Consider the following 22,195-nt stretch of genomic DNA (forward strand, 5'->3'; position numbering starts at 1 on the left):
TGCCATCTTGCTTCTGAATACAGGAACTTGGCAAAGAATGCATCTTTCATTTCATGCCTTGCCCTCTATACTCAAGATCATTTTTAAGAAAACATTTTACCAGAAAACAAAGATAAGTGTTGATCCTGTTTTATGCTGGGTCTGTCAGCAGACAGGAAATCATTTTGATAAATGAACACCATTCATAAATAAATTACAGACAGCAAAATAAGTGTAAGGATTTGTGTAAGAATTTATAACAAAAATGACAGAAGTATTTCATTACTTTCAAGCTCTCTTCCAGAATTTTTCTCTTGCTAACTGGTGTAAAAAAACAATGTTCTAGTGAAATGGTATGTTTAAATATGAAGGAAAAAAGTATTTTAATATTAATAAAACATATTTCCTTGATTAGCTGATAATACTCCCTTTATTGTTCTCCCTCATTTATATTCAGGAATTGAATCACAATATATATTGAGTGTGTGATACACGGGATGTCTTCATACTTGCTCTCAGTTTTTTACTGCTATCCACTTGCTCTTTTGCATTTCTGGAGCATTTTTATCTTTGCTGGGTACTGCACTCTGCATCTGTGAAGGTTCAATAATTTCAAAGGAAATTTTTAAGAAACCCCCCTTGACCCCTTGTGGACGTTCTTGTCCTTCTGGCTATGTCCGAAGTTGCCGTAGTTTCAGTCATGCAAGATGAAGAAGTTTCAAATTAGGTAATTTTTGTACACCACTTTCTAGTTGCTTGTCTTAGTGGAGTTATCAATGAAAAAGGGCTGATATGCTGACAACTAAATTTCAGAAATATTTACTAATTTCAGATTGCAACACGTAGAATTAATTGTATTTCCCAGAATAATTTTTATCTATCTATATATAAATACACACATATATATTATAAAATTTGGCAGGAGCTTTCCCTAAAAATAGAAGGGTTTTTTTAAAGGCTTTTAAATACTAGTGGAAATCATGTCATATCATAAAAAAGTGTAATCCAATTATGTATGATATTTTATTGCGTTCAAGATCTTGTTATGCAAGATTGTTTTTTTTAAATTCATGTTTTTAGCAGTATAGAACTGGCAAGTGTTTAGTGTATCCACATGCACCTTCCCACGTGTGATTAGATGTTTTGCCAGTTTGTGGATTCTGAAATAAAAAGTGCACTAATTTCAGATCTTTTTTTCTATACTTAGCACTAGCTTAGAATGGTCTTTTTAATGTAAATTGTTACAGAATTGTTAGGTTACACTCTTGCCTGTTGTTGTGTACCATTTGCAATGACAGTTACAGCTTGGAAATGATGTTTTATGTATCTGTTACAATCTTGTTTTACACAACCTTGATAACAAGAAGGGCAGATTATAAAAATCTCAAAATACATGTTCTTATTTTAAATTTGTATCTCTAGGCACATGTTCAGACAAAGAAGCTTTAAGTAACTACTACACACCAGAGAAAGGGGTGTGTAGTAGTTACTTAAAGTTACTTATATTACAGAGAATTTTTGGCAATTCCTGGATATGGTGTCAGGGAAATTGCTGCAAGAGTTTGTTAAAAACTTTAGATTATCTGTCCAGAGGATATTGAAGATATGAGCACTTTATCTCATTTTCTAAGACAAACAATACTTAAAATGTTCAATGGAAAGAACTTTATCTAAAGGTATGTTGAAGGTATGTTGCAGTTGATACTGTAAGTAGACTTTTCCCTCTATATTTACTGGCCTCCCTTTCCTGCTGGGCAAGACTTTGGCTTTTCAGCAACACAAAAATAATTTTCAGAAATCTCATCTCTGAAGCAGAGTATTTATTGCCTGGGGCATAAGGACATGGCAAGACCTACAGCTAAGCAAAGAAAATGGTGTTCACTGCTTTTTCTTGAATTTCCCTCTTCCTCTCGCAATGTACCTGGAGTAGATGAGGCTTTCTCTTAACTGTAGGAACCCCAGCCTACAGCTGACTGGAATACAGTCACTCCACATTCTTTAGCCTTATCCCAATTTCCAGAACTTCTCAGAGCTCACTGACTTGCAGTTTGGGAGTAGGTCTGTGACGTGAGTTTTTCCATCTGGGGCATTTTGCTTAGGGGGTAGGCATCAAGGTGAGTGAGTGTCAGTGGTCAGCTCAGCAGGGGTCCAGCTGCCCACAGTTGGTCAGAGATTTCCTTATTTCTGTCTTTCACTGAATATGTGATCCAGTGCATTCCTCTTCTGGCTCGATGCCACCAATTCAGTTGCCATCCATTTATGGATAGTGCAGTTGAAACAATTAACCTTGAGCACATGTACAAGTCCTAGTCCATAGTTCCACAGTATTTTCTCTGTGTTACATATCTTCAGATGTAGCATTTGTATATTTTCAGCTGTTTTTCCCACCATATCATGCTGTGTCTTTCATGATAGTAGTTGGGACTGAGAAGTTTGCTTTCCTAGTGCCAGAGTCACATTTTCAACATACAACTCAAATGAGTTAACTACATGGCCACAATATCTAGCTTCAAATTTTTCAGACCTAGGTAACATTCCTTTGACATGTGAGTTGTACTCTTCCCACTTCTGTCTTTTTACTCATTGAGAAGAGAAAAAACCCAAAAGAAAAAACCCAAGACCCACTCTTGAGTCCTTCAAATTCTTAAATGGATTTAAGTTGGTATTTCTTACTTCCCAAGTATATGCTTTGTCTCATTTGCAGAAAGTTGTGTGCTATTTACTCGGTAAAATTAGACAATTGATGGAATAAAAAGGATGACAGAAAAATACCACTGAATATAATCAACCATAAATATAGGCAAAAAAATAAGTACAGGTGAATTTGTTAGGTGATTCCTGTAGATACAGAAAGCTTCTTGTGTGCCTGAATGACACATGCTGCGGTCAGTTCACTGAATTCCAGAGTGATTGTGAACACACTATATGTTTTGAAATAATAATGAGAATTTCCTGTGCTAAAAAGTTGCTCTAGTTAGCTAGTTACAGGGAACTGCATCTATGGCTTCTGCATTTCAATTCTCTCTAGCCTTAATATGTATTATTTTAATAGTAATATTTGAATTGGACTGAAAATAAGGTATTAGTATATTTTATATTACTACAAGAAATGGTTTTATTCACTTTAATTTCACTTTCAAATGAACATCTCTAAACGAGGTAGGTCATAAACAGAACTGCTGTAAAGTCAAGTGAGGAGCTGGGTTTGTAGATTTTAGTGATGGCTCTGTGAATCATGGTGTTTACTTTAATGTAGATTACCATTTCTTCTGAGTCAGAATACAGAGAGCTATATATGTGTATAAAGAGCTCAGTCTGCAGGCATTGTGTAAACAACAGAAATACAGTAACATTTTTATCCATAGCATGCACATTTGCTCTATGCTGTTAACAGTAAGCAAGGCTGCCTCCCAAAGGAATCCAGGGAAACAGCATGCTGTCCACCCAGGCATCTCTGCACTGACGTTTAGAACCTTCTACACCTTTTCAGTATTTGGCAATGCTGATTATTATGCATCTCTTTTTTCTAGTTCAAAGTGATATTAGAATATATAAGATTTAACATGTTATGTAAAATATAAAATTTTCAGAAAAGGATCCAGTAAATGTTTAGAAGATGATTTTTTAGTGATAAGTCTTGCAAAGTGAGTGAATGTTGCACTAAAACTTGTAGTTCGGTTGACTTTTGTGTGAATTTCAGCACACAAGTTTAGAAGGCAGACACAGCATTTTATATTCTTGGCTTCTGAGCTCTCCTCTTCCACATTTAATTTTTTGTGTTTTTACGTAGAGAAAATCCTAATTTATTATGTACTATCTTTTAAGAAAAAGAAATTTGTCAATTAAAATCAACTTTTTCCTGCTTATATGCAAATTATAAGCAAATTTCTTGGCGGTAGGGAAGTAGTTTGACACTGTTTTAGTTTCTTAAGGTTATTCCATAAGCAGAACTTAGTTTCTTAAAAAGTTTTAACCTTTCTCTAAAATCATTTGTCACTGTCATTAAATTATTCTTATAATGTGAGTGTCCTTTGCTTCTTTGGATATTCATAATGAAGTGAAATCAGGATCTGGAAAGGAAAAAAAAAAGTTGTCTTTGGATAAGCCTCTTAACTGCCATCTAAATGCACAAACTGTCCTGGTGGTGCTTTGAATGAACAAAATGAGCAGCCTACTAACAGGGCAGATCAATTAAAAGTCTGGTAAGAGCTCCATGCCAGAAGCAAAATAGGTGCAGGCTAAAGTGCACTTTTTATGTCCCTGCTGCCTTAATTGGAAAATATGCTGCCTTTTTCATGTGTGATTATTGTTCAAAAGAGCAGTTTGATACCAACATTATGTAGTCATAGTTTGTTCCTTGATACAGAGGAGGATTCTAGACACAGGTTGCTGCTCCATCTGCTTTTATGCATATATACATGTGTTTAAAAGTGTAGTATGACATGACCAATCCAATCAAACAGGAATACTTTTTCAGTTTCCACTGGCTGAAGTTGGATCTCAAGCTGAAATATGACTTAAAAAATTGGCTGCTGTAATAATAATTTTATTGAAGTAAATTTAAAATATTTGGTCATTTCTATCAGGCTATTTAAAAGATGTTTAGAATTAATACAAAACCAGGTTGTTGAGCATGTGTAGCTTTCCAGCTATTATCTGGATCTCAGAATATAATTAAAAAAATATTTGGTAACTGTGTAATTGAGTCTCCATTTTATCTGCCTTTAGAACATTGGGCTTGGTTTTGATTGTCTGGTTGGGTGTGTGGGTTTTCTTTGGGGGATAATGGGAGTGGTATTTGAGATAAAACCGAACTTATAAAGATATGTTCAGTGTTCACCTCTCGATAACTTTATTTTTAATAGGTGCTTGTATAAGTTAGCCTAAGTCCATTTGTGTAACTTGACAAAACTCTTTCAGAAAACACAAAAACATTCTGAGCAAAACAAGAAGCATATTCTCCATGAACCTGAGAAGATCTAACAGAGACAGGAAAAATGCCAAGATCTTTCAGGCTCTAACGCATACTGTAGTTTTTCCTGGTGCTATGTTATCAGTAATGTAAGATATGATGGAGAAATCTGATAAATAGATATGTTTGTATGTACATGTAAACATAATGAGCCATGCACAATGATGAACAGGAGGTCAGATGCTAAATGTGATCGTTCCCAGGACAAATCACAGGATGTCAGTCTCTGTCAAGCTGTGTTGGGAATATAGAATGCAAATTGTGCCCTTGGGAAAGGAATGTATTGACTCATTTGGTCTGTCTTCTGAAGTGTGTTTGAGAATTAGATTTGCTAAGAAGGTTTATTCTGGTTCTGAATCACCTTTTGCTGCCAGTAATGTTTCCTGATAAAGCAAAACAAACAGGTCACACAGAGAGGTTTTGCAGTTTCCATACCTGAACATACTTAAAACCCAGCTGGAAGCAACCCTAAGAAGTCTGCTCTAGCTGACTCTGCTTTGGGCACAAAGGTTGAACAAGGTAATTGCCAGAGGTCTCTGCCAGCTTCAGCTGTTCTGTGGTTCAGTTAAAACAGGGAAGAAGCTTCATGAGAACTAGGATTTTCCATGTAAATAACTAACTTTTGTTATCAAAGTGGGTTTTTCTTTCAGATTGGAAGTTTTCTGAGAATTTACAGTATTCATGCAAAAGAAGCAAGTGCTGACAATGAAGATGTCTCACATATGGAATTTCATCTTCATGGCGGCACCTGTTATGGTCGAGGAATAGGAGTCTTGCCAGAAAGTAACCCAGATGTTAAGGAACTAAAAGAGTAAGTAGTATGTGTAGATGTTTCTAGATCATTCTTGAAATCTCTAGGCTAATGTAACAGCTGTGCAGTTCAGAATTGTAAATGTTTCTAAGAATCAGAAACTCGAAAACAGACTATGTCTTTAGCACCACTAAGATGAGAAGTATTTGGAGGGATAGAAAATAAAGGCAATTTTTTCAAATTTAAAATACAGTAGGGATCAAGATTTCAGTTTTAATTAGCTTAATTCTAATTATGCACATTTTAACCTGTGCATATGTGCTACTTGCATGTGGTGAGACTTAAGGATATTCACAATGAAGCAGATAATTTGAATTCTTTACTAAGCTGTCTTATAAGGAATCAGAATCATTTATGCTGAAAACCACCTTCAAGATCATCAAGTCCAAATGCCACTTGTCCAAGTGCCCCACTAAACCATGTCTCTAAGTGCCACATCTGCATGACTTTAAAACACCTCCAGGGATGATGACTCTTGGCTGAGCTGCTTTTTCCAATGCTTGACTACCCTTTCTGTGAAGAAATTTTTCTTGATATTTAATGTAAGCCTCCCCAGGCACAACTTGAAGCCATTTCCTCTCCTTCTGTCACTTATTGCCTGGGAGAAGAGGCTGACCCCACCTCAACACAGCTTCCTGTCCCCTTGTTATAGAGATAAGTGTTAAGGTCCCCACTGAGCTTCCTCTCCTCCAAGCTAAGCCATCCCAGCTCCCTCAGCTGCTCCTCACAGGACTTGTGCTCCAGCCCCTTCACCAGGTCCTTTTCGGCTGAGCCTCTTTCCAGCCCCGGTCTGTAGCTCTGCATGGGGTTGTTGTGACCCAAGTGCATTTCACCTTGTTCATCCTCATACACTTGGCCTTGGCCATCAGTCCAGCCTGTCCAGCTCTGCAGAGCCTGCCTACACTCCAACAAATCTACACTCCTGCTCAGCCTGGGGTCACCTGCAAACTTACTGAGGGTGCCGTGCCCTCAGTCACCTTGTCCTCATCCTTGGTACAGATACTAAACAGAACTGGCCCCAGTACTGAGCCCTGGGGAACACCATTTGTGAGTTGCCACCAGCTGGAGGTAACTCCATTCTCCGTCACTCTCTGGGCCTAGCCATCCAGCCAGTTTTTTACCCAGCAAATATGCACCTGTCCCAGCCATGACAGCCAGTTTCTGCAGGAGAATGCTGTGGGAAACAGTGTCAAAGGCTTTACTACAGTCCAGGTAAACTATATGCACAGCTGTGTCCTCATCCACTAAGCAGGTCAGTTTGTCATAAAAGGACAAGCAGGACATGTCTCATAAACCCTTGCTGGCTGTGTCTGATCCCCTGGGTGTCCTTCATGTGCTACATGATGGCACACAGGGTGATCTGCACCATGATCTCCAGCACTGAGCTCAGGCTGATAGGCCTGTAGTTCCCCAGATCGCCCCTCCTACCCTTCTTGTAGATAACCATCTGTATTCTACTGGGACCCCCTCACTTATCCAGGACTGCTGATAAATAATAGAAAGTGGCTTTTTGAGCGCTTGTGCCAGCTTCCTCAGTATGCATGGGTGGATCCCAGCCAGCCCCTTAAACCTGTGTAAGTGGTGTAGCAGGTCCTCTTAGATTATGGAGACTTCATTCTGCTCCCCATCCCTGTCTCCCAGCTCAGGAGTCTGGACACTTAGAGAATAATTGGTCTTATTATTAAGATGGAATTAAGGAAGGCATGAAGTACATCGGTCTTTTTGTCACTGTTTCCCCCCACATTGGATGTGGGGGGAAACAGTGACAAAAGTGACAAAACATCTCCAAGGATGGAGATTCTCCTTAGCCCTCCTTTTGTTGATGATGTATTTGGAGAAGCTATTTTTGTTGTCTCATACAGCAGTAGCCATATTAAATTCTAGTCAGATTTTGGCATTCCAATATTCTGCCTGCATAAAATCCTTGTAGTCCTTCTGAGTGATCTGCCCCTGCTTCTAAACATTATGAGCTTTTGTTCTTTCTTAGGAAAGGCTAAGTAACCAAAGTCCATATTCCATTATCAGGAGTTCTGTTTCTAGTAGTACATATTTCTTTTGGCACTATTTTGTGTTTAGTGTTCCAGAAGTGATTTGGAAAGTGTCTTGTCTACATCATTAATATCATCTTCTGAAAATTCTGGTCCAGTTGAGTTTTATGTCTCTGCTGGAACATTTATGTCTGAACATTATACCTGTGCATATAAATAGGTTCCATATAAGTGTCTATGTAATCCCATTTATATGTGTGTGTGATAATATATAAAAGATTTCTCTAGATTATAAAATAATTTGCCATCTATCTTTAGATTCTTAGACTCTGTTACTCTGACAGACAGTCAGAATATGGAAAGCGTGTGTTCAATGGACATTGACAGCACTTTTGGCAATGTTACAGGTAAGAGCAACTGAAAGCTGACTTGCTCTTTCTTCCAATATACATATAAAAATGTATGGTCAAGATAAGGTCACAGTTACTGCTTCTCTAAGTGTGTAATGCTACTTTCACATTCAAAGCCCTAGAGAATTCTTTCAGTTTATTAGACTGGAAATTTACATTACTCTTTCTTGTCTTCCAGCACAAGCATTTCATGTTACATGGAAAGATACTTTTGTAGGAGTTAGTGAATAAATTCTTAAACACAGATGGTGTTCTTAATCATACTGTATTAGATCACAAAGTAGAGCTGGGTAAGTGCTTCCCTCTAAAGGGCAATTCTGCAGGGACAGGCACTGAAAATGCTGCTAAACAGCTGCCTGTTGAGGAGCCCTTCATAAGCTGTTGGATGGAAAGTTGTGTCAGTGGCAGAGGTGTAAGGTGCACTTCCATGGAACAGTGATATCTTATAGACAGTTCTACAGACCCCACCCCATTATCTTCTGAATGGTATTTTTAGCCTAGGAAAAGAATAACTAAAAGGGAATTAAACTCTAAGACTGGTTTGACATAGTCCGTATCTTTGCTTCTAGCTTTTAAAAATCTGTGTTACTCAGCTATTATTAACATAAAAACATAAGACATTTCTAAAAGGATGCAAAAGTTAAGAATAAATAAATGCTTCATGTCCAGTCCATAAATGAAAATTTAGAAAAAATTGTAGGCCTATATACTGCACTCGCTGTCTGTAGTAAAGGTTGTTCAGAGGGGGGACCAGGCAGTCTGTTTTAGTCTTAGAACAATGCATTTATGTTCTTGCCCAGAAGGATCACAGGGGATGAATAAAATTTATGTCAGCAGATCATTCACAATATACTTCTGAAAAGTGTTCACTTTGATAAGCATTTCTGTTAAATGCTAAGTATATGTTAACTTCCCATCTAATGTATTAATTCTTGATATGCAATGTATGTCTCCTGCTTACTTTTGCTACTTTTTTTTGTTTGTCTGTTGTTGTATTACTTTCATACATTATTGGGATTTTCATTTGTTCTGCTTTTGGTTTTGTGTGTATCTACATGTCTGTCTATGTACCTACCTGTTTGTATGTGTCCATATGTCCATTTTTGTATGATAAAAAGAAAAGGAAGGAAAATAATTAGGCAATTCTTTGTTATTTTAGATCTTGAATTGCACTTACAGAGATGTCAGCAGTTATCTGTTACAGGTAGGTAACATTTTGAATGTAAGGTGAATTTTAATTTTGCTGAACAAAAGTAGTTTTGAAACATTATCTTAAAGATTCTTATAGGAAGAGCTGTTCTAAGAGTATAACTTCCAAGAGCAGAAATGCATGTATATTGTACTGGGTTTGTTTGTTTTTGAAAGGAATGGAGCATATTTGTATATTCTACTTTCATTGGTTTTTGTACTGTTGTGTTTCTGTACCCTGAAGTACACCATGCTCCCACAGTCTGATGTGGTTTATTCTACTGACTGTAATAACAAGTTCTGTTGATAAAACTGGGCCTGCAGCTGGGAAGGAAAAAAAGTTGGAAATGAGGAGTAGTGCATACCTGCAAGTGCCATTTCCAGTATTACAAATATTATGGTGATTAATAGTGTGCATGGTGCTTTTCTCTCTCTCTCTGTGTTGTTTTGCAGTATTAACAGATCATCAGGATTTGAGTAACACAGAGCTGAAAACCATAACAAGCAGCACAGCTCCTCAACAGTATCGCATTAGAGCAAAGCTGAGAACTTACAAACCCCAAAAGCTCCATCAGTCTGTTAAACTTCATTGTTCCAAATGCAACTCTTTGTAAGTGTTTTGCACAGTATAAGTAACTAGAAATTGCTCTGTATCTCTTGGGATGCCTAGATTTTCAGTGTGTTTTCAACTTCTGTGTAAGATAAGCTGAATGTAAATTCCTATCATTTTGTGCAAAGATTTGAAACTCACCAATAATAAGTGGGAAATTTTTAAATCATCAGATGAGTTCCATTTGCAGAATCCTTTAAGTGCTTTCAAAACAATAATTTTTCTTTATTTGCAAATACAGCAGTACAGTTTTTTCCATACCATAGTTGTATAGAAGTATCTTAAGTGTCTAGTTATTACAGTTTTAAAGGAGAATATGCAGAGAGGTATAATAGTTTCCCCTCAGTCTCCTCCAGGCTGAACAGACCAAGTGACCTCAGCTGCTCCTTAAAGCTTCCCCTCAAGGCGCTTCACCATCTTTGTTCCCCTGCTTTGGATACTCTCAGAAACCTTTTACAACCTAATTGATTCTGTAATATTTGTGTAATTTGGATGGCCTGCATTATTGCTTCTCTGTGTATGACAAGTGGAAATGCACAGATGTGCGCTCCAGCAGGACAGGATAGAAACTGTGTGGTGTGGAGTTGCAGATTTTCCCTTGACAGTACTTATGTGAAGCTATCCTGGTCCTGTCCTTTTTCTCTTTTTTCTCCCTCAGTTTATGCAAAGTCAAACAGACTACAACATAAAACTTGAAATTACATAAATTTATATAGTCTTTTCACTCTAATTATGTGGTATGCAGTTTGTGGCCCTTTTAAGGCCCAACTGAAATCACAGAAAGCTGATAGATTTGGTTTTCCATGGATTTTCATTTGTGTGGGATGTAGCCACTAGGCTGCCTCTGCTCCTAGGTAAGTTAGCATATTACTTAGCATGTTTATTAACATGGAAAGTCACAATATACTATACAACTCTTTAATGTTTAAACTGATAAAACAATGAGGATATTTTTCCTGTATGTCCTTTGACTCTCATGACTATATTCTAATATTTATTTGGAGTACTGTCATCCTTGTTAGTAGATTGCCTAAGGACAAGCTGTTAGAACATACTTACTCAATTTGGAAATGGTTTTAGGCAAGAAGTTCCAGATAGAGATGACTTTGACTTCATTTTACATGGCTCTGCCAGAACTGCCCCAAACCCAGAATTACACAATACATCCTGGTATGAATCTGTAACATGGACTACACAAGAGCAGAAACAGAGGGAAATAGTCATCCATTTTGTGAAGCATGATGAAATGCTTCAACATCCTGAAGACACCTTGATAATGATAGAAGGTAAGTTAAATTGCAAATATACCAATTCTTACAGTGCTGTGTCCACTCTGTGTATGTACGAAGTCAAAATGTGCTGAAGTTGTATTCAGTGTAAGTAGTGATGATCATAAAGGTATCTTCAAAGAAAAGAAAAACTGAGCTGGAACTAAAAGTTACTGTTGTGCAAACAGGAGACTGCAGTAGGTAAAGGTCTTATAAGCTGCTTCTGTCTGTTTTAAAACTGTGCCAATATTGTTCATTGTTGATTCTGCTAAAATTAACATCTGAATATGGTGGGGGTTTTTTTGCTATCTGTGCTTACTTGCTTTTCAGTTCTGATTTAAAAACTTGCCAAGTCTTCTAAACAAGCCTATTTTTAGTATTGATGTAGAAAGTTTTGAAAGGCTTCTGGTAATACAAGCCTCCAATTAAATTTGTCAGCCTCTGGATGTCAGTGTTGTTTCAGATTAATAGAGCTTCTTTCAGTGGTTTCTTTTTTGTTTGGTCTGGTTTTTATCAGATTTCCTCAGGAAAGAAAAATAGCCACTGACTTTTAAACCAAGCAATTTAGCAAGAATACTGTTGAGGAATTTTCATATAATAAAAATAATAAATTGCATATAGCACCATTCAGAGTTCAAAACAAAGCCTTCAATTGTGCTCAAGTAGTGGTGTGAATAAGCAAATGTAAGTCAGGTGGTCCTTTGTGTGAGGGTCAATGACAAAACCCCTTCTGTTTTCTGCTTTCTTCTATAATAAATTAGTTCTGATAGCTGCTTTGTTCCTGACATGTTCCCAACTAACTTCAATCTAACCTTTTCTTTCTGGGAAAAAAAAAATCTATTTCTTCTCTATTTTCCTAGAACAGCTGAGCAATACAACTCAGTAAATCTATTTTCAGATATTAAAGTGTCAGCAACTAAGTAGGTCTGTGTATGGATATGTGCATATAAAAGCATGTTTGATTGCTTTGATTTTTTTCTAAGCAAATGGCTAGTAAAATCACAGGAGTAATTATATGAAAGTTATGTTAACTAAGTATAACCTCTTGGTTACAGTGTTAGCTCTGAGGAAGATATTAAGGCATCTGCTTTGTCCATCTTTGTTTCCTGATTGAGTCTGCTGTTGAGTAAAAGTGAGAAGGTATTGGACTCTTGAGTTTTTGGTAGTGGATATCAATAATTATTGAAGACCCTGAAATCAGCTGAGTAAGTTGCTCAATTTATTTCTGACTACTGTTTAAGAAACCTTTTTGTTTTTTTTTGTTTTGTTTTTAATAGGTGGAACACTAAAAGAAATTTGGAAGCTTACAAAAAGATTCAAGTGTGTTATTCCTGTTAGATCCACAGAAGATGATCTTGAATTACTAGATCTTTCAGCTCCTTTTCTTCTAAAAGGGAATGTAAAATATTATGGGTAGGTTAAAAGTATTTGTTGATATTTCACTTGTTGCAGTAATAAATAGCATTTTCTTCAATAATTCAGACTGCAGTGCTTGAAGGGATAATTCACCCAAAGAGTCTCTGTAAAATACATAGCATGATCCACAGTACTGACATCAGGGATGAAATGCCATATCATCTGATACCTGTGTCAAAGGACTGATTGCAGTTTGGCTCTTGATCTAGAAATCTTACACAGCACTCTAGTTGCAGTCTTGTCTGTGGTGTGTGGGCAGGGCAGCGTGCTGTAGAAGTGGAAACACACATGAAGTGCAGAGTACCTAAATACTCTCCCTTTCCAGATCTTCCATTTTCTGGTCTCATTTAGACTGAAATCAAAACATAGGTTGTTTTTAAAACTGTCTGCGGAGGGGTTATATATATATATATATATATATATACACACACATACATACACAACAGATAATATTTAAATGCCTGTCAATCTTCAACTCATTCTCTCTCTTAGTGTTGGGAAAGCTTGAGGTTTGGAAGCAATAAGGGATTTTGGACAGTCTTTCCTTACCATTTGTAACTTACTGTGATCCACAGCACTGCAGAGTGCCTTACCTATTGGTGGCTGTCATCCACTGTAGAGATAACTTCAACAGGTTTCTAAATTCCACAGTTCCAAAGCTGTGGAATACAGTACCCACACCTAGGTCTGGTCTGTGTGATCTGCCATGCAGTGCCGTGTTCCTGCTGAGTGAGAGCAGTCAGCAGTGTGTTTCCCCAGTGCCCAGCAGCATGCAGCTGCTGAGCTCAGAAATACCAGTCTCCTCCATGCAAGCTACTGAGTCCTCTCTCTCAGCAGTTCAGGCAGAGCACCATGCAGTGGGGCACTGTGCTAGGTCTGCAGGCAGTAAAAACATTTCTGTGCAGAAATACTCCATGTTTCCTGTGAACCCTAAAGTTTCCCATAAGGGGCCATCCATAAAATGAATACAGATAATTGTTTCTCTCTGTCATATATAGTTTTGACCTTTACAGATATTGCTCTTTTTTAAATAAAGGCAGTGTATGGGTACTCCTACTGGGACAGGATCTTCACCAATACAAAGTATTTCTACCTGTACTTTCATAATCCATATCCAAATATTTCCCCAGCTATACATAGCTCACATTCAGACGTTGTTCTCTTTGCAAATGGTTGGACTATAAAAGTAAATGGTTTATAAGATACTTAGGAAGGAACCTTACAAATATGCTGACATTTCAGAGCTATGTTTCATGCATGTTTTTATCAGTGGCGTATACTTAGCAAAGTTTAGAAAAGATTCTGCACAGTGGAATGAATTATATGTGTGTGTATTTGCATGTATATTCATTTATATATAAAAATAAACATAGGCACACTGAATATAAAAAGCAAAATTCACTGTTAAGTTAGTTTATTGGAGTTTGAGTAGGTTTTTTAAAGGAAAAAAGTGACTTGACTATATCACCTAAGCAGAAGCAGTTTTTATTCATTTTTATAAAACATGCTTCGCGTATCATTCTAAAAGATAATATTTATTTCAACTTTTAACTATAATATACTAATATGGAAGCTTAATTGGAGCAAATAGTTTTGTTTGAGGTAAATGGGAGCAACTTATAAAACAGTTCTTCAATATTTCCATCCACTTGCAGCATTAGCTTGCTACGTCACATGTAAAATTTATAAGAATTGATGTAAATACACCAGGAATAAAATAGACTGTTTAATAACTCTTAGTTAATATTCTCAACATAGGCAAAGCCAAAATTCTCCTGTAACTCTGTAACAGGTTTAGAGTGTGCTACAAGTTCATTACTACTTTTACAAAGTGAGCAGTAGAGGCATATGAACATATGTTTAGCAATGTAGTGATTTTAGAATCATAGAATGGTTTGGGTTGAAAGGGACCTCTCATGATCATCTAACCCAACCCCCTGCCTTGAGCACAGACACCTTGCACTGCACCAGGTTGCTCAGCTCCATCCAGTCTCGTCTTGGACACTTCCAGGTATAAGGAGTCCAGAGTGTTTCTGGACAGCCTGTCCCAGTGCCTCAGCTCCTTCTTTGTAAAGTGTTTCTTCTTTCTGCACAATCTACATCTATCCTCTTTCAGTTTAAAAATGTTTCTCCATGCTCTTCACTACAGGCCCTGGTTTAAAGTCTCTCTCTCTGTCTTTCTCATAAGCTCCTTTATATGGAGAGGCCACAGTAGGGTCTGCCCAGAGCCCTCTGTTTTCCAGGCTGAAAAACTCCAGCTCTCTCAGCTTTGATGTACAGTTTTATTCCTGTCTAATCACTGAAGTTGTCTTCCAGATCTGTTTCTCCTCATGGATAGTTCAAAAACAGCATTAAGGGGTTTGTTGTGCTCTAAAGCTGTGTGTCTGGTAAAATAGTTACTTCAAGCAATAGAAATACCTCTGCACTTCCACAGTGTAACAAAATCAGGGTTTTGGTTTTATCTGTGTAGAACACTTCTAGTACAAATAATCAGTGTTTGGTTAGTCTCAGTATCTTGTTTTAAATGCTAGGTGCAAGCAGTGTTCAACTCCAAAGCCTGTGAAGAATCTAAATTCCATTGCAGCAGAACAGCAACCATCATGGGAACCAACTGAAATAGCACAAGGTTAGCTGACGTGATACTGTCCTGAAATACTTTTGTGCCTTGATTCTGAATTGTTGATGTGAAATGGTTTGATTTCCAGTTTTGTACAGAACGTATGTAATTATGGTCATGTTGAATATGGTGCTGTAAAATTCATTCACCTTATACCAGTTGAAATAATGTATTACTTATGGAGCTATTGCAGTATGAATATAAAGATTTTATGTGTTGACTAGTTTCTTCTTACCATTGGTATCAGTAGTAACGCTTAGTTTAGTGCAGAAGTCAGGAATTTTTGATTGTAGATGTTACCCTTAAACTGTATGTACTTGTAGTCCTTGAAGTTAATCTTGCTTTTCCTTCTGTAGCTACTGTTTTTCTGACCTGAACTAAAGACAGTCTTATTTAATGACTCACACAAGTTAGACTTACTTTCTGTAAAATCCATGTTCCAGAGAGTCTGCAAGAAATAATACTCAAACAAAAGGAATTATTCCACAACAATTATGTGTATTCTGTGCTTCATGTGTTCCTTATGTTACTGGATGCAGTCAACGTGTTAAAATGATGGAAATGGAGTTTGAAACTTTACAACACATTAAGAAAAAAGAATATTTTCATGTTTATAAATTCATGTTCTAACATACTAAGTTTGAATATCTAGCAGTATATAAGTTGGTAAACACTTTCTAAAAGAATAAAACTATTTGACCAATACAGTGATTATCTTAAATAAACTTTCCTAATTGTATCCTGTTAACTGTAAAGTAATATTTAACTGCCAGAGCTTGAGATTTATTTCTCAAAATGGAAACAATATTAATTAATGCTTTCTGACAATTACACTATTTTATGTATATTTTTCCTCTATCAGCTGTATTTTGAGGCTAAATTATAAACCTGCAAGTCTGTCAGATCAGTTGAACATAAAATGACTACCAGTTTAAGTAGGTGTACCCAGAAAAGACTGATGCAGAGTAAGAATACTTTCAGAACTGCCAGCAAAGTTTTTTTCTGAACAAGCCTGGTAGCTTTTTTTTTACATCATATCAAATAATCTGTTTTCTGCAGAAGATAGTTTTCAGGTGGAATTCTTATTACCACTGACTTAAGAGCACCTCTCCTTTAATCTTCCATGGATAAAAGAATGCAGAAAAGGAGGTTCCTGCTAAGGTCGGATCTGAGATCTAAGCAAACATTAGCTTTTTTTTGTTCACTAGCATGGGAATAAGTACTTAAAAATCTTTGTGTTTTTATAGGCTCATCTGTTAAAGTGTTTCTAGGAAAATTGCAGTGTGGCCCCAAGAGATAAATGACATTTTGCTATCAGACAGCAGAGCCTCTGTGTTTTGGTCTGTTAATTTATACTTGTAATGACAGTATTTACAGTCAGTTACTATTAAAAAAGGTATATTGTCAGCTTGAGTTGTTACAGTTTACCTTGCATATCCTCTCAGAGAAATATCAATTTTTTTTTTCTTCAGTTTTAGGTATTGAACTGCTCCAGTATGTTTTTATTATGAAGTTTACACTGGTTGATGAAACAGGATCACTAAATGCATACCTTTTTGATTATGTAAGTAAATTAGGAAAAGGAGACTCTACAAATGATGAGAGTTTGGATTTAATTGTTTTTAAAATGGCAAATGTATGTGCACAAATACTCATTCTATGTAACCTACTGTGTTTTGTGGGAATAATTACAGTATTATAAGTTAATACTGTACAGAGTATAGAATGTTAAAGCATAAAGACAAAACTGACACTTGAAGATAGGTTATTTTGTATTTCCATAAACTTTATATATACCTGTGACTGAATTTCTCTTTTACTGGCAATGTCAAATTATGCAGCCTGAATGCTGTGTGAATGATAGGAATGTTTCAGGATTTATGTAGCTAACTTCTGCATCAGTTTAAAATTTCATCACCTCTTTTTTTTAACTCTCAGTAGAATCTCTCCATTAAGTAATCCTTGATTTTTTTGTTTCAGAAGATCATGAAGTAAGGAGGCCCTCTTTCCCTAGGCAGCTACATCTGTACAGGGATTTATCTTGGAGTTCAGAAGTAGTTTTTACAATTACTTTACTAACCTTAGAATTAACCAATCTTCAGTTTTCTCTGAAGCAACTTAGGCCCATTCCTGCTACCTGAGACACTGAGGACTGGATGGTTTTCCTGTCATGGCAATATGGGTGTGACAAAATGGAGCAGAAAAAGAATTTAGTGGGACTTTTTTTCTGCACAGTAGTGTTGTTTAATGTGTATATATCTGCACATTTTCCACCATTATATTAAATTACTTTGACTGGGACTTTAAAGAGAATACTCTTCCTTGTTTAATTTTAATAGCGTAAGTAAAAATAATATCAGGAAAAAATGTGTTCTTTCTTAAAATACATGGTATTTTAACAGCAAAGGAGATCAAAGACTACAATTCCCGATTTCAGCCAATCATCTTTTCCTTCTACTGTCCTTTTTCCTTTTTATACCAAGAAAAATAAAATGGCAAAATGAAGTCGGGGGAAAAGATTTAAACCATCTCTTGATGCAGAATTCCAAAACTTTTTACTTCAGGGTGGCTCACTTTCTTAGCAGATACTGCTCAGTACTACAATTTAGCTGCAGGAAAATACCTACAGTTTCTTCTGAAGTGCCAGCTGCTCGCATTCCTGCTGGTGGTACTTCAAAGACAAGCCAAGAGTTTCCAAACCTAAACTCTGGTCCTTCAGCACCACTTGAGAAGGAACTGGTCTGCTTTGAAGTGCAGCTTTACATTAGCTTCCAGTTGTGCTTCCATAAGAACACAGTGCTTTTCTTTCCTCTCCTCCTTACTGGAAAAGTCAGTGAAGGAAAAAATGAAAAAGTTCTATAGTTGGAAGAAGACTGAAGAGGGAGAAGAGAAGAGAAAGTTATCTGTGTCATTTTTGCTACTGCATGTCACACAAAAATTATACAGAGGCAGATTATTCTGTATTTGTGTATTTTAACAATAATGAGAAATTACTACCAAAAACCTTAGCTCAGTATGGGAAGTTATAAGATGATGAGCCTTTAGAGATCCAAACTTGGAGTTTTTTCAGTCATGCTTAATGTATGTAGTTTAAAAATACACAAAAAATGTTTATTTAACATTTTAATGTGTCATTTATTATTTTCTGTCTCCATTCAGAAGTGTACCCCACAGTATAAGCCTTATTTCCATAATTTCTAAAACTGCCAGCAAATGAAACTCACATTAAGAGAATTCCACAAATACAAAGCCAGGTTGCAGTGCCCCTTGTTTTCAAGTGATTTTGTTCCTCTCATGATGTGAGGGACTGTTGAGGGGGACTGACCATCCTCTCTGGCCCTACCGTTGTCTGATACTGTCTGGTTGTGGAGGTCCATGAGGAATATCTGCCAGTTATGTATAGAGACTGACATATGTGCTATCTGGGTGACTCTAATCCCTAAATAGTCAGAGGTACTGAAAAAAAGAGCATTAATTTTTTCAGACAGCTTGGGTTTTTTCTGAATCCAAACAGTTTTTTGAAATAATACTATTCTTCTGCTGTGGTATCTGTTTTTAAATTCCTAAAAGACCATGCAATCAAGGTTCTGTAAAAAATCAGTGATTTTTTTTACAGCTCTTTCAACACCTCATATTCTTCTGTTCTCTTTCAGGAGAAGTTTTTCCAAATTCCTGCCTCTGAAATCTTAACTAGTAATTTTCTTCAGCAAAAGATGCAGATGACCATGAATGCTCTCTGTCCTCCAGGAAGAAAATTAGGTCAGTTTGCTGTTATTTTAAAAAGGGGGGTGGGGGGGGCGGGGGGAAAGGAAAGCAGTCTTTCAATCTGCTATTGCATATGAAAAGTCATAGAATTCAACTTAGGCACAGGCAAAACTCAGTACAGGAAAATGCTGGAGCCTGAAAGCAGGGTTCATGTTAATTTGTTCTGAAGCACGTCTTTCATATTAACTCTACCTCTGAGAAAGAAAATAAATGGTTCATTAAATTCTCATGCAGCATGCAGTGGTGTGTGAATAGCCACTAACATGCCATCTCATATGTATTCATATGGAAGTTAACCAGAACACCCTCATACTGAATGTCACAGCATTTTAGGGAAAACAGAAAGGAAATTTCCTTTTCCCAAAGCACATGCTTTGGGTGATATCCTGCTTTTGATACTGACTTACAGCATCCCTTGCAATGGAAATATCCATGGAAATTGAGCAATGCTTAATCCAAATCCATTTACAGAGATTTTTGTGCAGTGTATGTGTTGTGGCAGAAATTATCTCAGCCTAAATTACACATGTCCAAGGTAGATGGATGTGTGATGCAGCTCCAACTTCCAGAGCATGCTCCAAGTACATGGCTGTCAGTGACCACTGCAATCACCCTGGAGTCTTTGCCATACTTTTAAAAAGTTGTCCTGTAATAAAGATTGTAAAGAATTTTCTCATTGAGACATGTGGAAATGAAATTTTCTTATTGGAATGTCTTTACATATGTGTATTTTATACTGTGGCACGACTACTGGGTCCAAGTGTTTTGTGGAGTGCTGGTGCAGGGAGGACAAGTCTCGGAACACTGTCACTGAACACCATTTCAGATCTTGTGGGAAACTTAAAAGATACCAATTGGAATTTCAAAGTTAACAATTTTTCTTCATATTAACTATTGTATACACTTAGATATCCTAGTTAATATCCTGCTCAAGTTATATTTGCCTTCTATAAAAATTAGAAATTATTACTGAACAGTAATTTGGCTTTTCTTGGTAGGTGACTTGCCGTGGCTGGAATGTTTCATCAAGTCCTATAATGTCAGAGACACAGTGAAAAATCAAGTTTATTACCAAATTTTTGACACCACAGTTGCTGAAGATGTTGTATAGTCATGTGTTGCTGATTGGAAGTAATCCAGTAAGACCCAGTTTCTGTGGGGAGCTGGGATCAGAGACTGTATTAAAAAAAATTATCTTTGTTCCATTCTTAGGAATTCAGCTTATTTTTATGAATTTTTAGTTTATGGGAAAGGGAATTGTACTTTGATATATTTGCTATTTTCCTGGCATACAACTTTGTAATCTAAGGGCCAGTGGGCGTGTTAAGCTTTTCACTGGAAGCTGCTTGGCTGAGGTTGATTGAAGCAATCTACTTTCCATCTATCCTTCAAAAAGGCAGTGGTGAGGTTACTCTCAATTCTTGAATTTTGCTCCAAAAAATGTATTCATGATGATGCTGTGTGTTCATTTTTGTATTAAATTATGTCACCAGAAGCAGAGATACAGAGCTCTTTAGTAAACTCAGACTACTTTGTGGAAGCCAGTATTACTGTTCTCAGTTTGACAGAGAGGTTGGTTTTTAGAGGCTTCTTTGATTTTGTACTGATGTGTGCATTTAGACAAACTCCTCCTGTTAGTAACACTCAGGTAACTGCTACATGTACCAGTGACTGTAGATTCTGATGGGGCTGTGACCATGACCATGTAGTGATTATCACTAAAATTAAAGGCAATCACAAAAGTAAGATAGTGTAAAATTGCAAAATGAGTATTAATATTTGATAGATGGTAATGATTCTGGGGTGGTCTTGTTGGGTACCAAAGTTGTTTGCATGTTTGTTCGCTGGATCTGTATTTTCAAAGGCTTGATCTGCCTTTCTGTCCTAAATAATCAGATTGTGTGCCTAAATTTGGAGATACAGAACTGATCTGTTGCTATCATGGATTGAAAATTCTGCTGAACTGGAAAACTATGTGGTGGTTTTACTTTGCATTCAGAAGTCTCTAGGACAAGTTCAGGACATGATTCTCTAAGGATAATTAATGTAGAAATCCCTGTCAAATCAAATGCTTTCCATCAGAGCAAAATTACTTAGTATTTACAGCAGCTGTTTTTAAAGAACTTCAGAAGCAAGATGCAATATTTGTAAGTAGACCATTATTTTTATAGTAGTTGACATTTTATTTTTTTTTTCATTTTTGAGGGCCATTTAATAGATTATGCAGTTTGTATTAAAATTTCATCATGTATCCTCAGGTAATTTTCTTTTACTGTAAAAATTACACTGTGTTTATATGTCATAAGCCAGGATATTGTTCTTTATTGATCTGTGTATAGGGACAACCAATATTAAAAGTGGTGAGTGCATATTTCCTTTAAAAATTTCTTAAAAATAAAAATATTCTGGAATTGAACCATCAGTTTATCAGAGTCTACTGACTTAAGAATGTTTTCTTGAATTTGTGCATAAGTGCCTTAACAGAAAATAATTACAGCAAATGAATATTATAAAACTTTGGACACTGGCCATACCTAGATATTTTTACAAGTTAGAAGTTAAATTGAAGGAAATCTTTGCTTTTATTTATATAGGGTCAGAAATGTGAATTTCTGTTTTTAGATTTTTGTTAACAACTGTGAAAGATACTGATATTGTACATTCTTCTAAACATGTCTTCATAAAGGAATAAATAAAAAGATGTTTTTGAACTTCAGTGTAAAATAAATCAGTTTCACCACATGCCTTGTCTGAGATCCCTGCCTAAAATCTCTACATATGCATGACGTTATTTTTTACTATTGAATATTGTATTAAAATGTTTAATAAAGATTTCTCCAAATAGTGAGGTTTTTCCTGTATTTGACTTTTATTTCAATTTCATAACTGTGAAAAATTAGTCATCAGTAGCCTTAATCCAGCATAATGCTCCAAATGAATGTATAGTTTGTTGGATTAAAATGTACATGTTTCTGTTTCTAAATGTAATGCATAGAAATAAAAGAATAACTATATATTCGTTCATACTAAGGATCACTGTATAGAAAGGAATTACTGGATAGACATTTACAAATGGCTCTCCTTGGCAGCCTTTGTATGGAGCAGTGGAAATCACTGAGGTGGGACGTGGGCCTTAGTTACCTGTGCTGGTCAGTGCTGAGAGCTGTGGGT

General features: G+C 36.4%; 1 protein-coding gene across 4 annotated transcripts in view; it reads left to right on the forward strand.

Moving 5' to 3' along the window:
* POT1 (protection of telomeres 1) overlaps window positions 1-21,868 on the forward strand; it is a 60,114-nt gene extending 38,246 nt beyond the window's left edge. For all 4 annotated transcript variants that reach the window (XM_050970063.1, XM_050970062.1, XM_009086794.4 and 1 more), the window contains 10 exons: window positions 5,602-5,762; window positions 8,069-8,157; window positions 9,320-9,364; window positions 9,802-9,958; window positions 11,039-11,244; window positions 12,504-12,639; window positions 15,174-15,268; window positions 16,732-16,823; window positions 18,913-19,018; window positions 20,023-21,868. In XM_050970063.1, coding sequence (XP_050826020.1) covers window positions 5,602-5,762; window positions 8,069-8,157; window positions 9,320-9,364; window positions 9,802-9,958; window positions 11,039-11,244; window positions 12,504-12,639; window positions 15,174-15,268; window positions 16,732-16,823; window positions 18,913-19,018; window positions 20,023-20,135 — 1,200 coding nt within the window. In that variant the 3' untranslated portion in view covers window positions 20,136-21,868. The remainder of the gene's footprint in view (window positions 1-5,601; window positions 5,763-8,068; window positions 8,158-9,319; window positions 9,365-9,801; window positions 9,959-11,038; window positions 11,245-12,503; window positions 12,640-15,173; window positions 15,269-16,731; window positions 16,824-18,912; window positions 19,019-20,022) is intronic.
* The last annotated feature ends 327 nt before the right edge of the window (window positions 21,869-22,195 follow it).

This window comes from Serinus canaria, chromosome 1A (assembly GCF_022539315.1).
Source record: "Serinus canaria isolate serCan28SL12 chromosome 1A, serCan2020, whole genome shotgun sequence".
In the NCBI taxonomy this organism is placed as follows: domain Eukaryota; kingdom Metazoa; phylum Chordata; class Aves; order Passeriformes; family Fringillidae; genus Serinus; species Serinus canaria.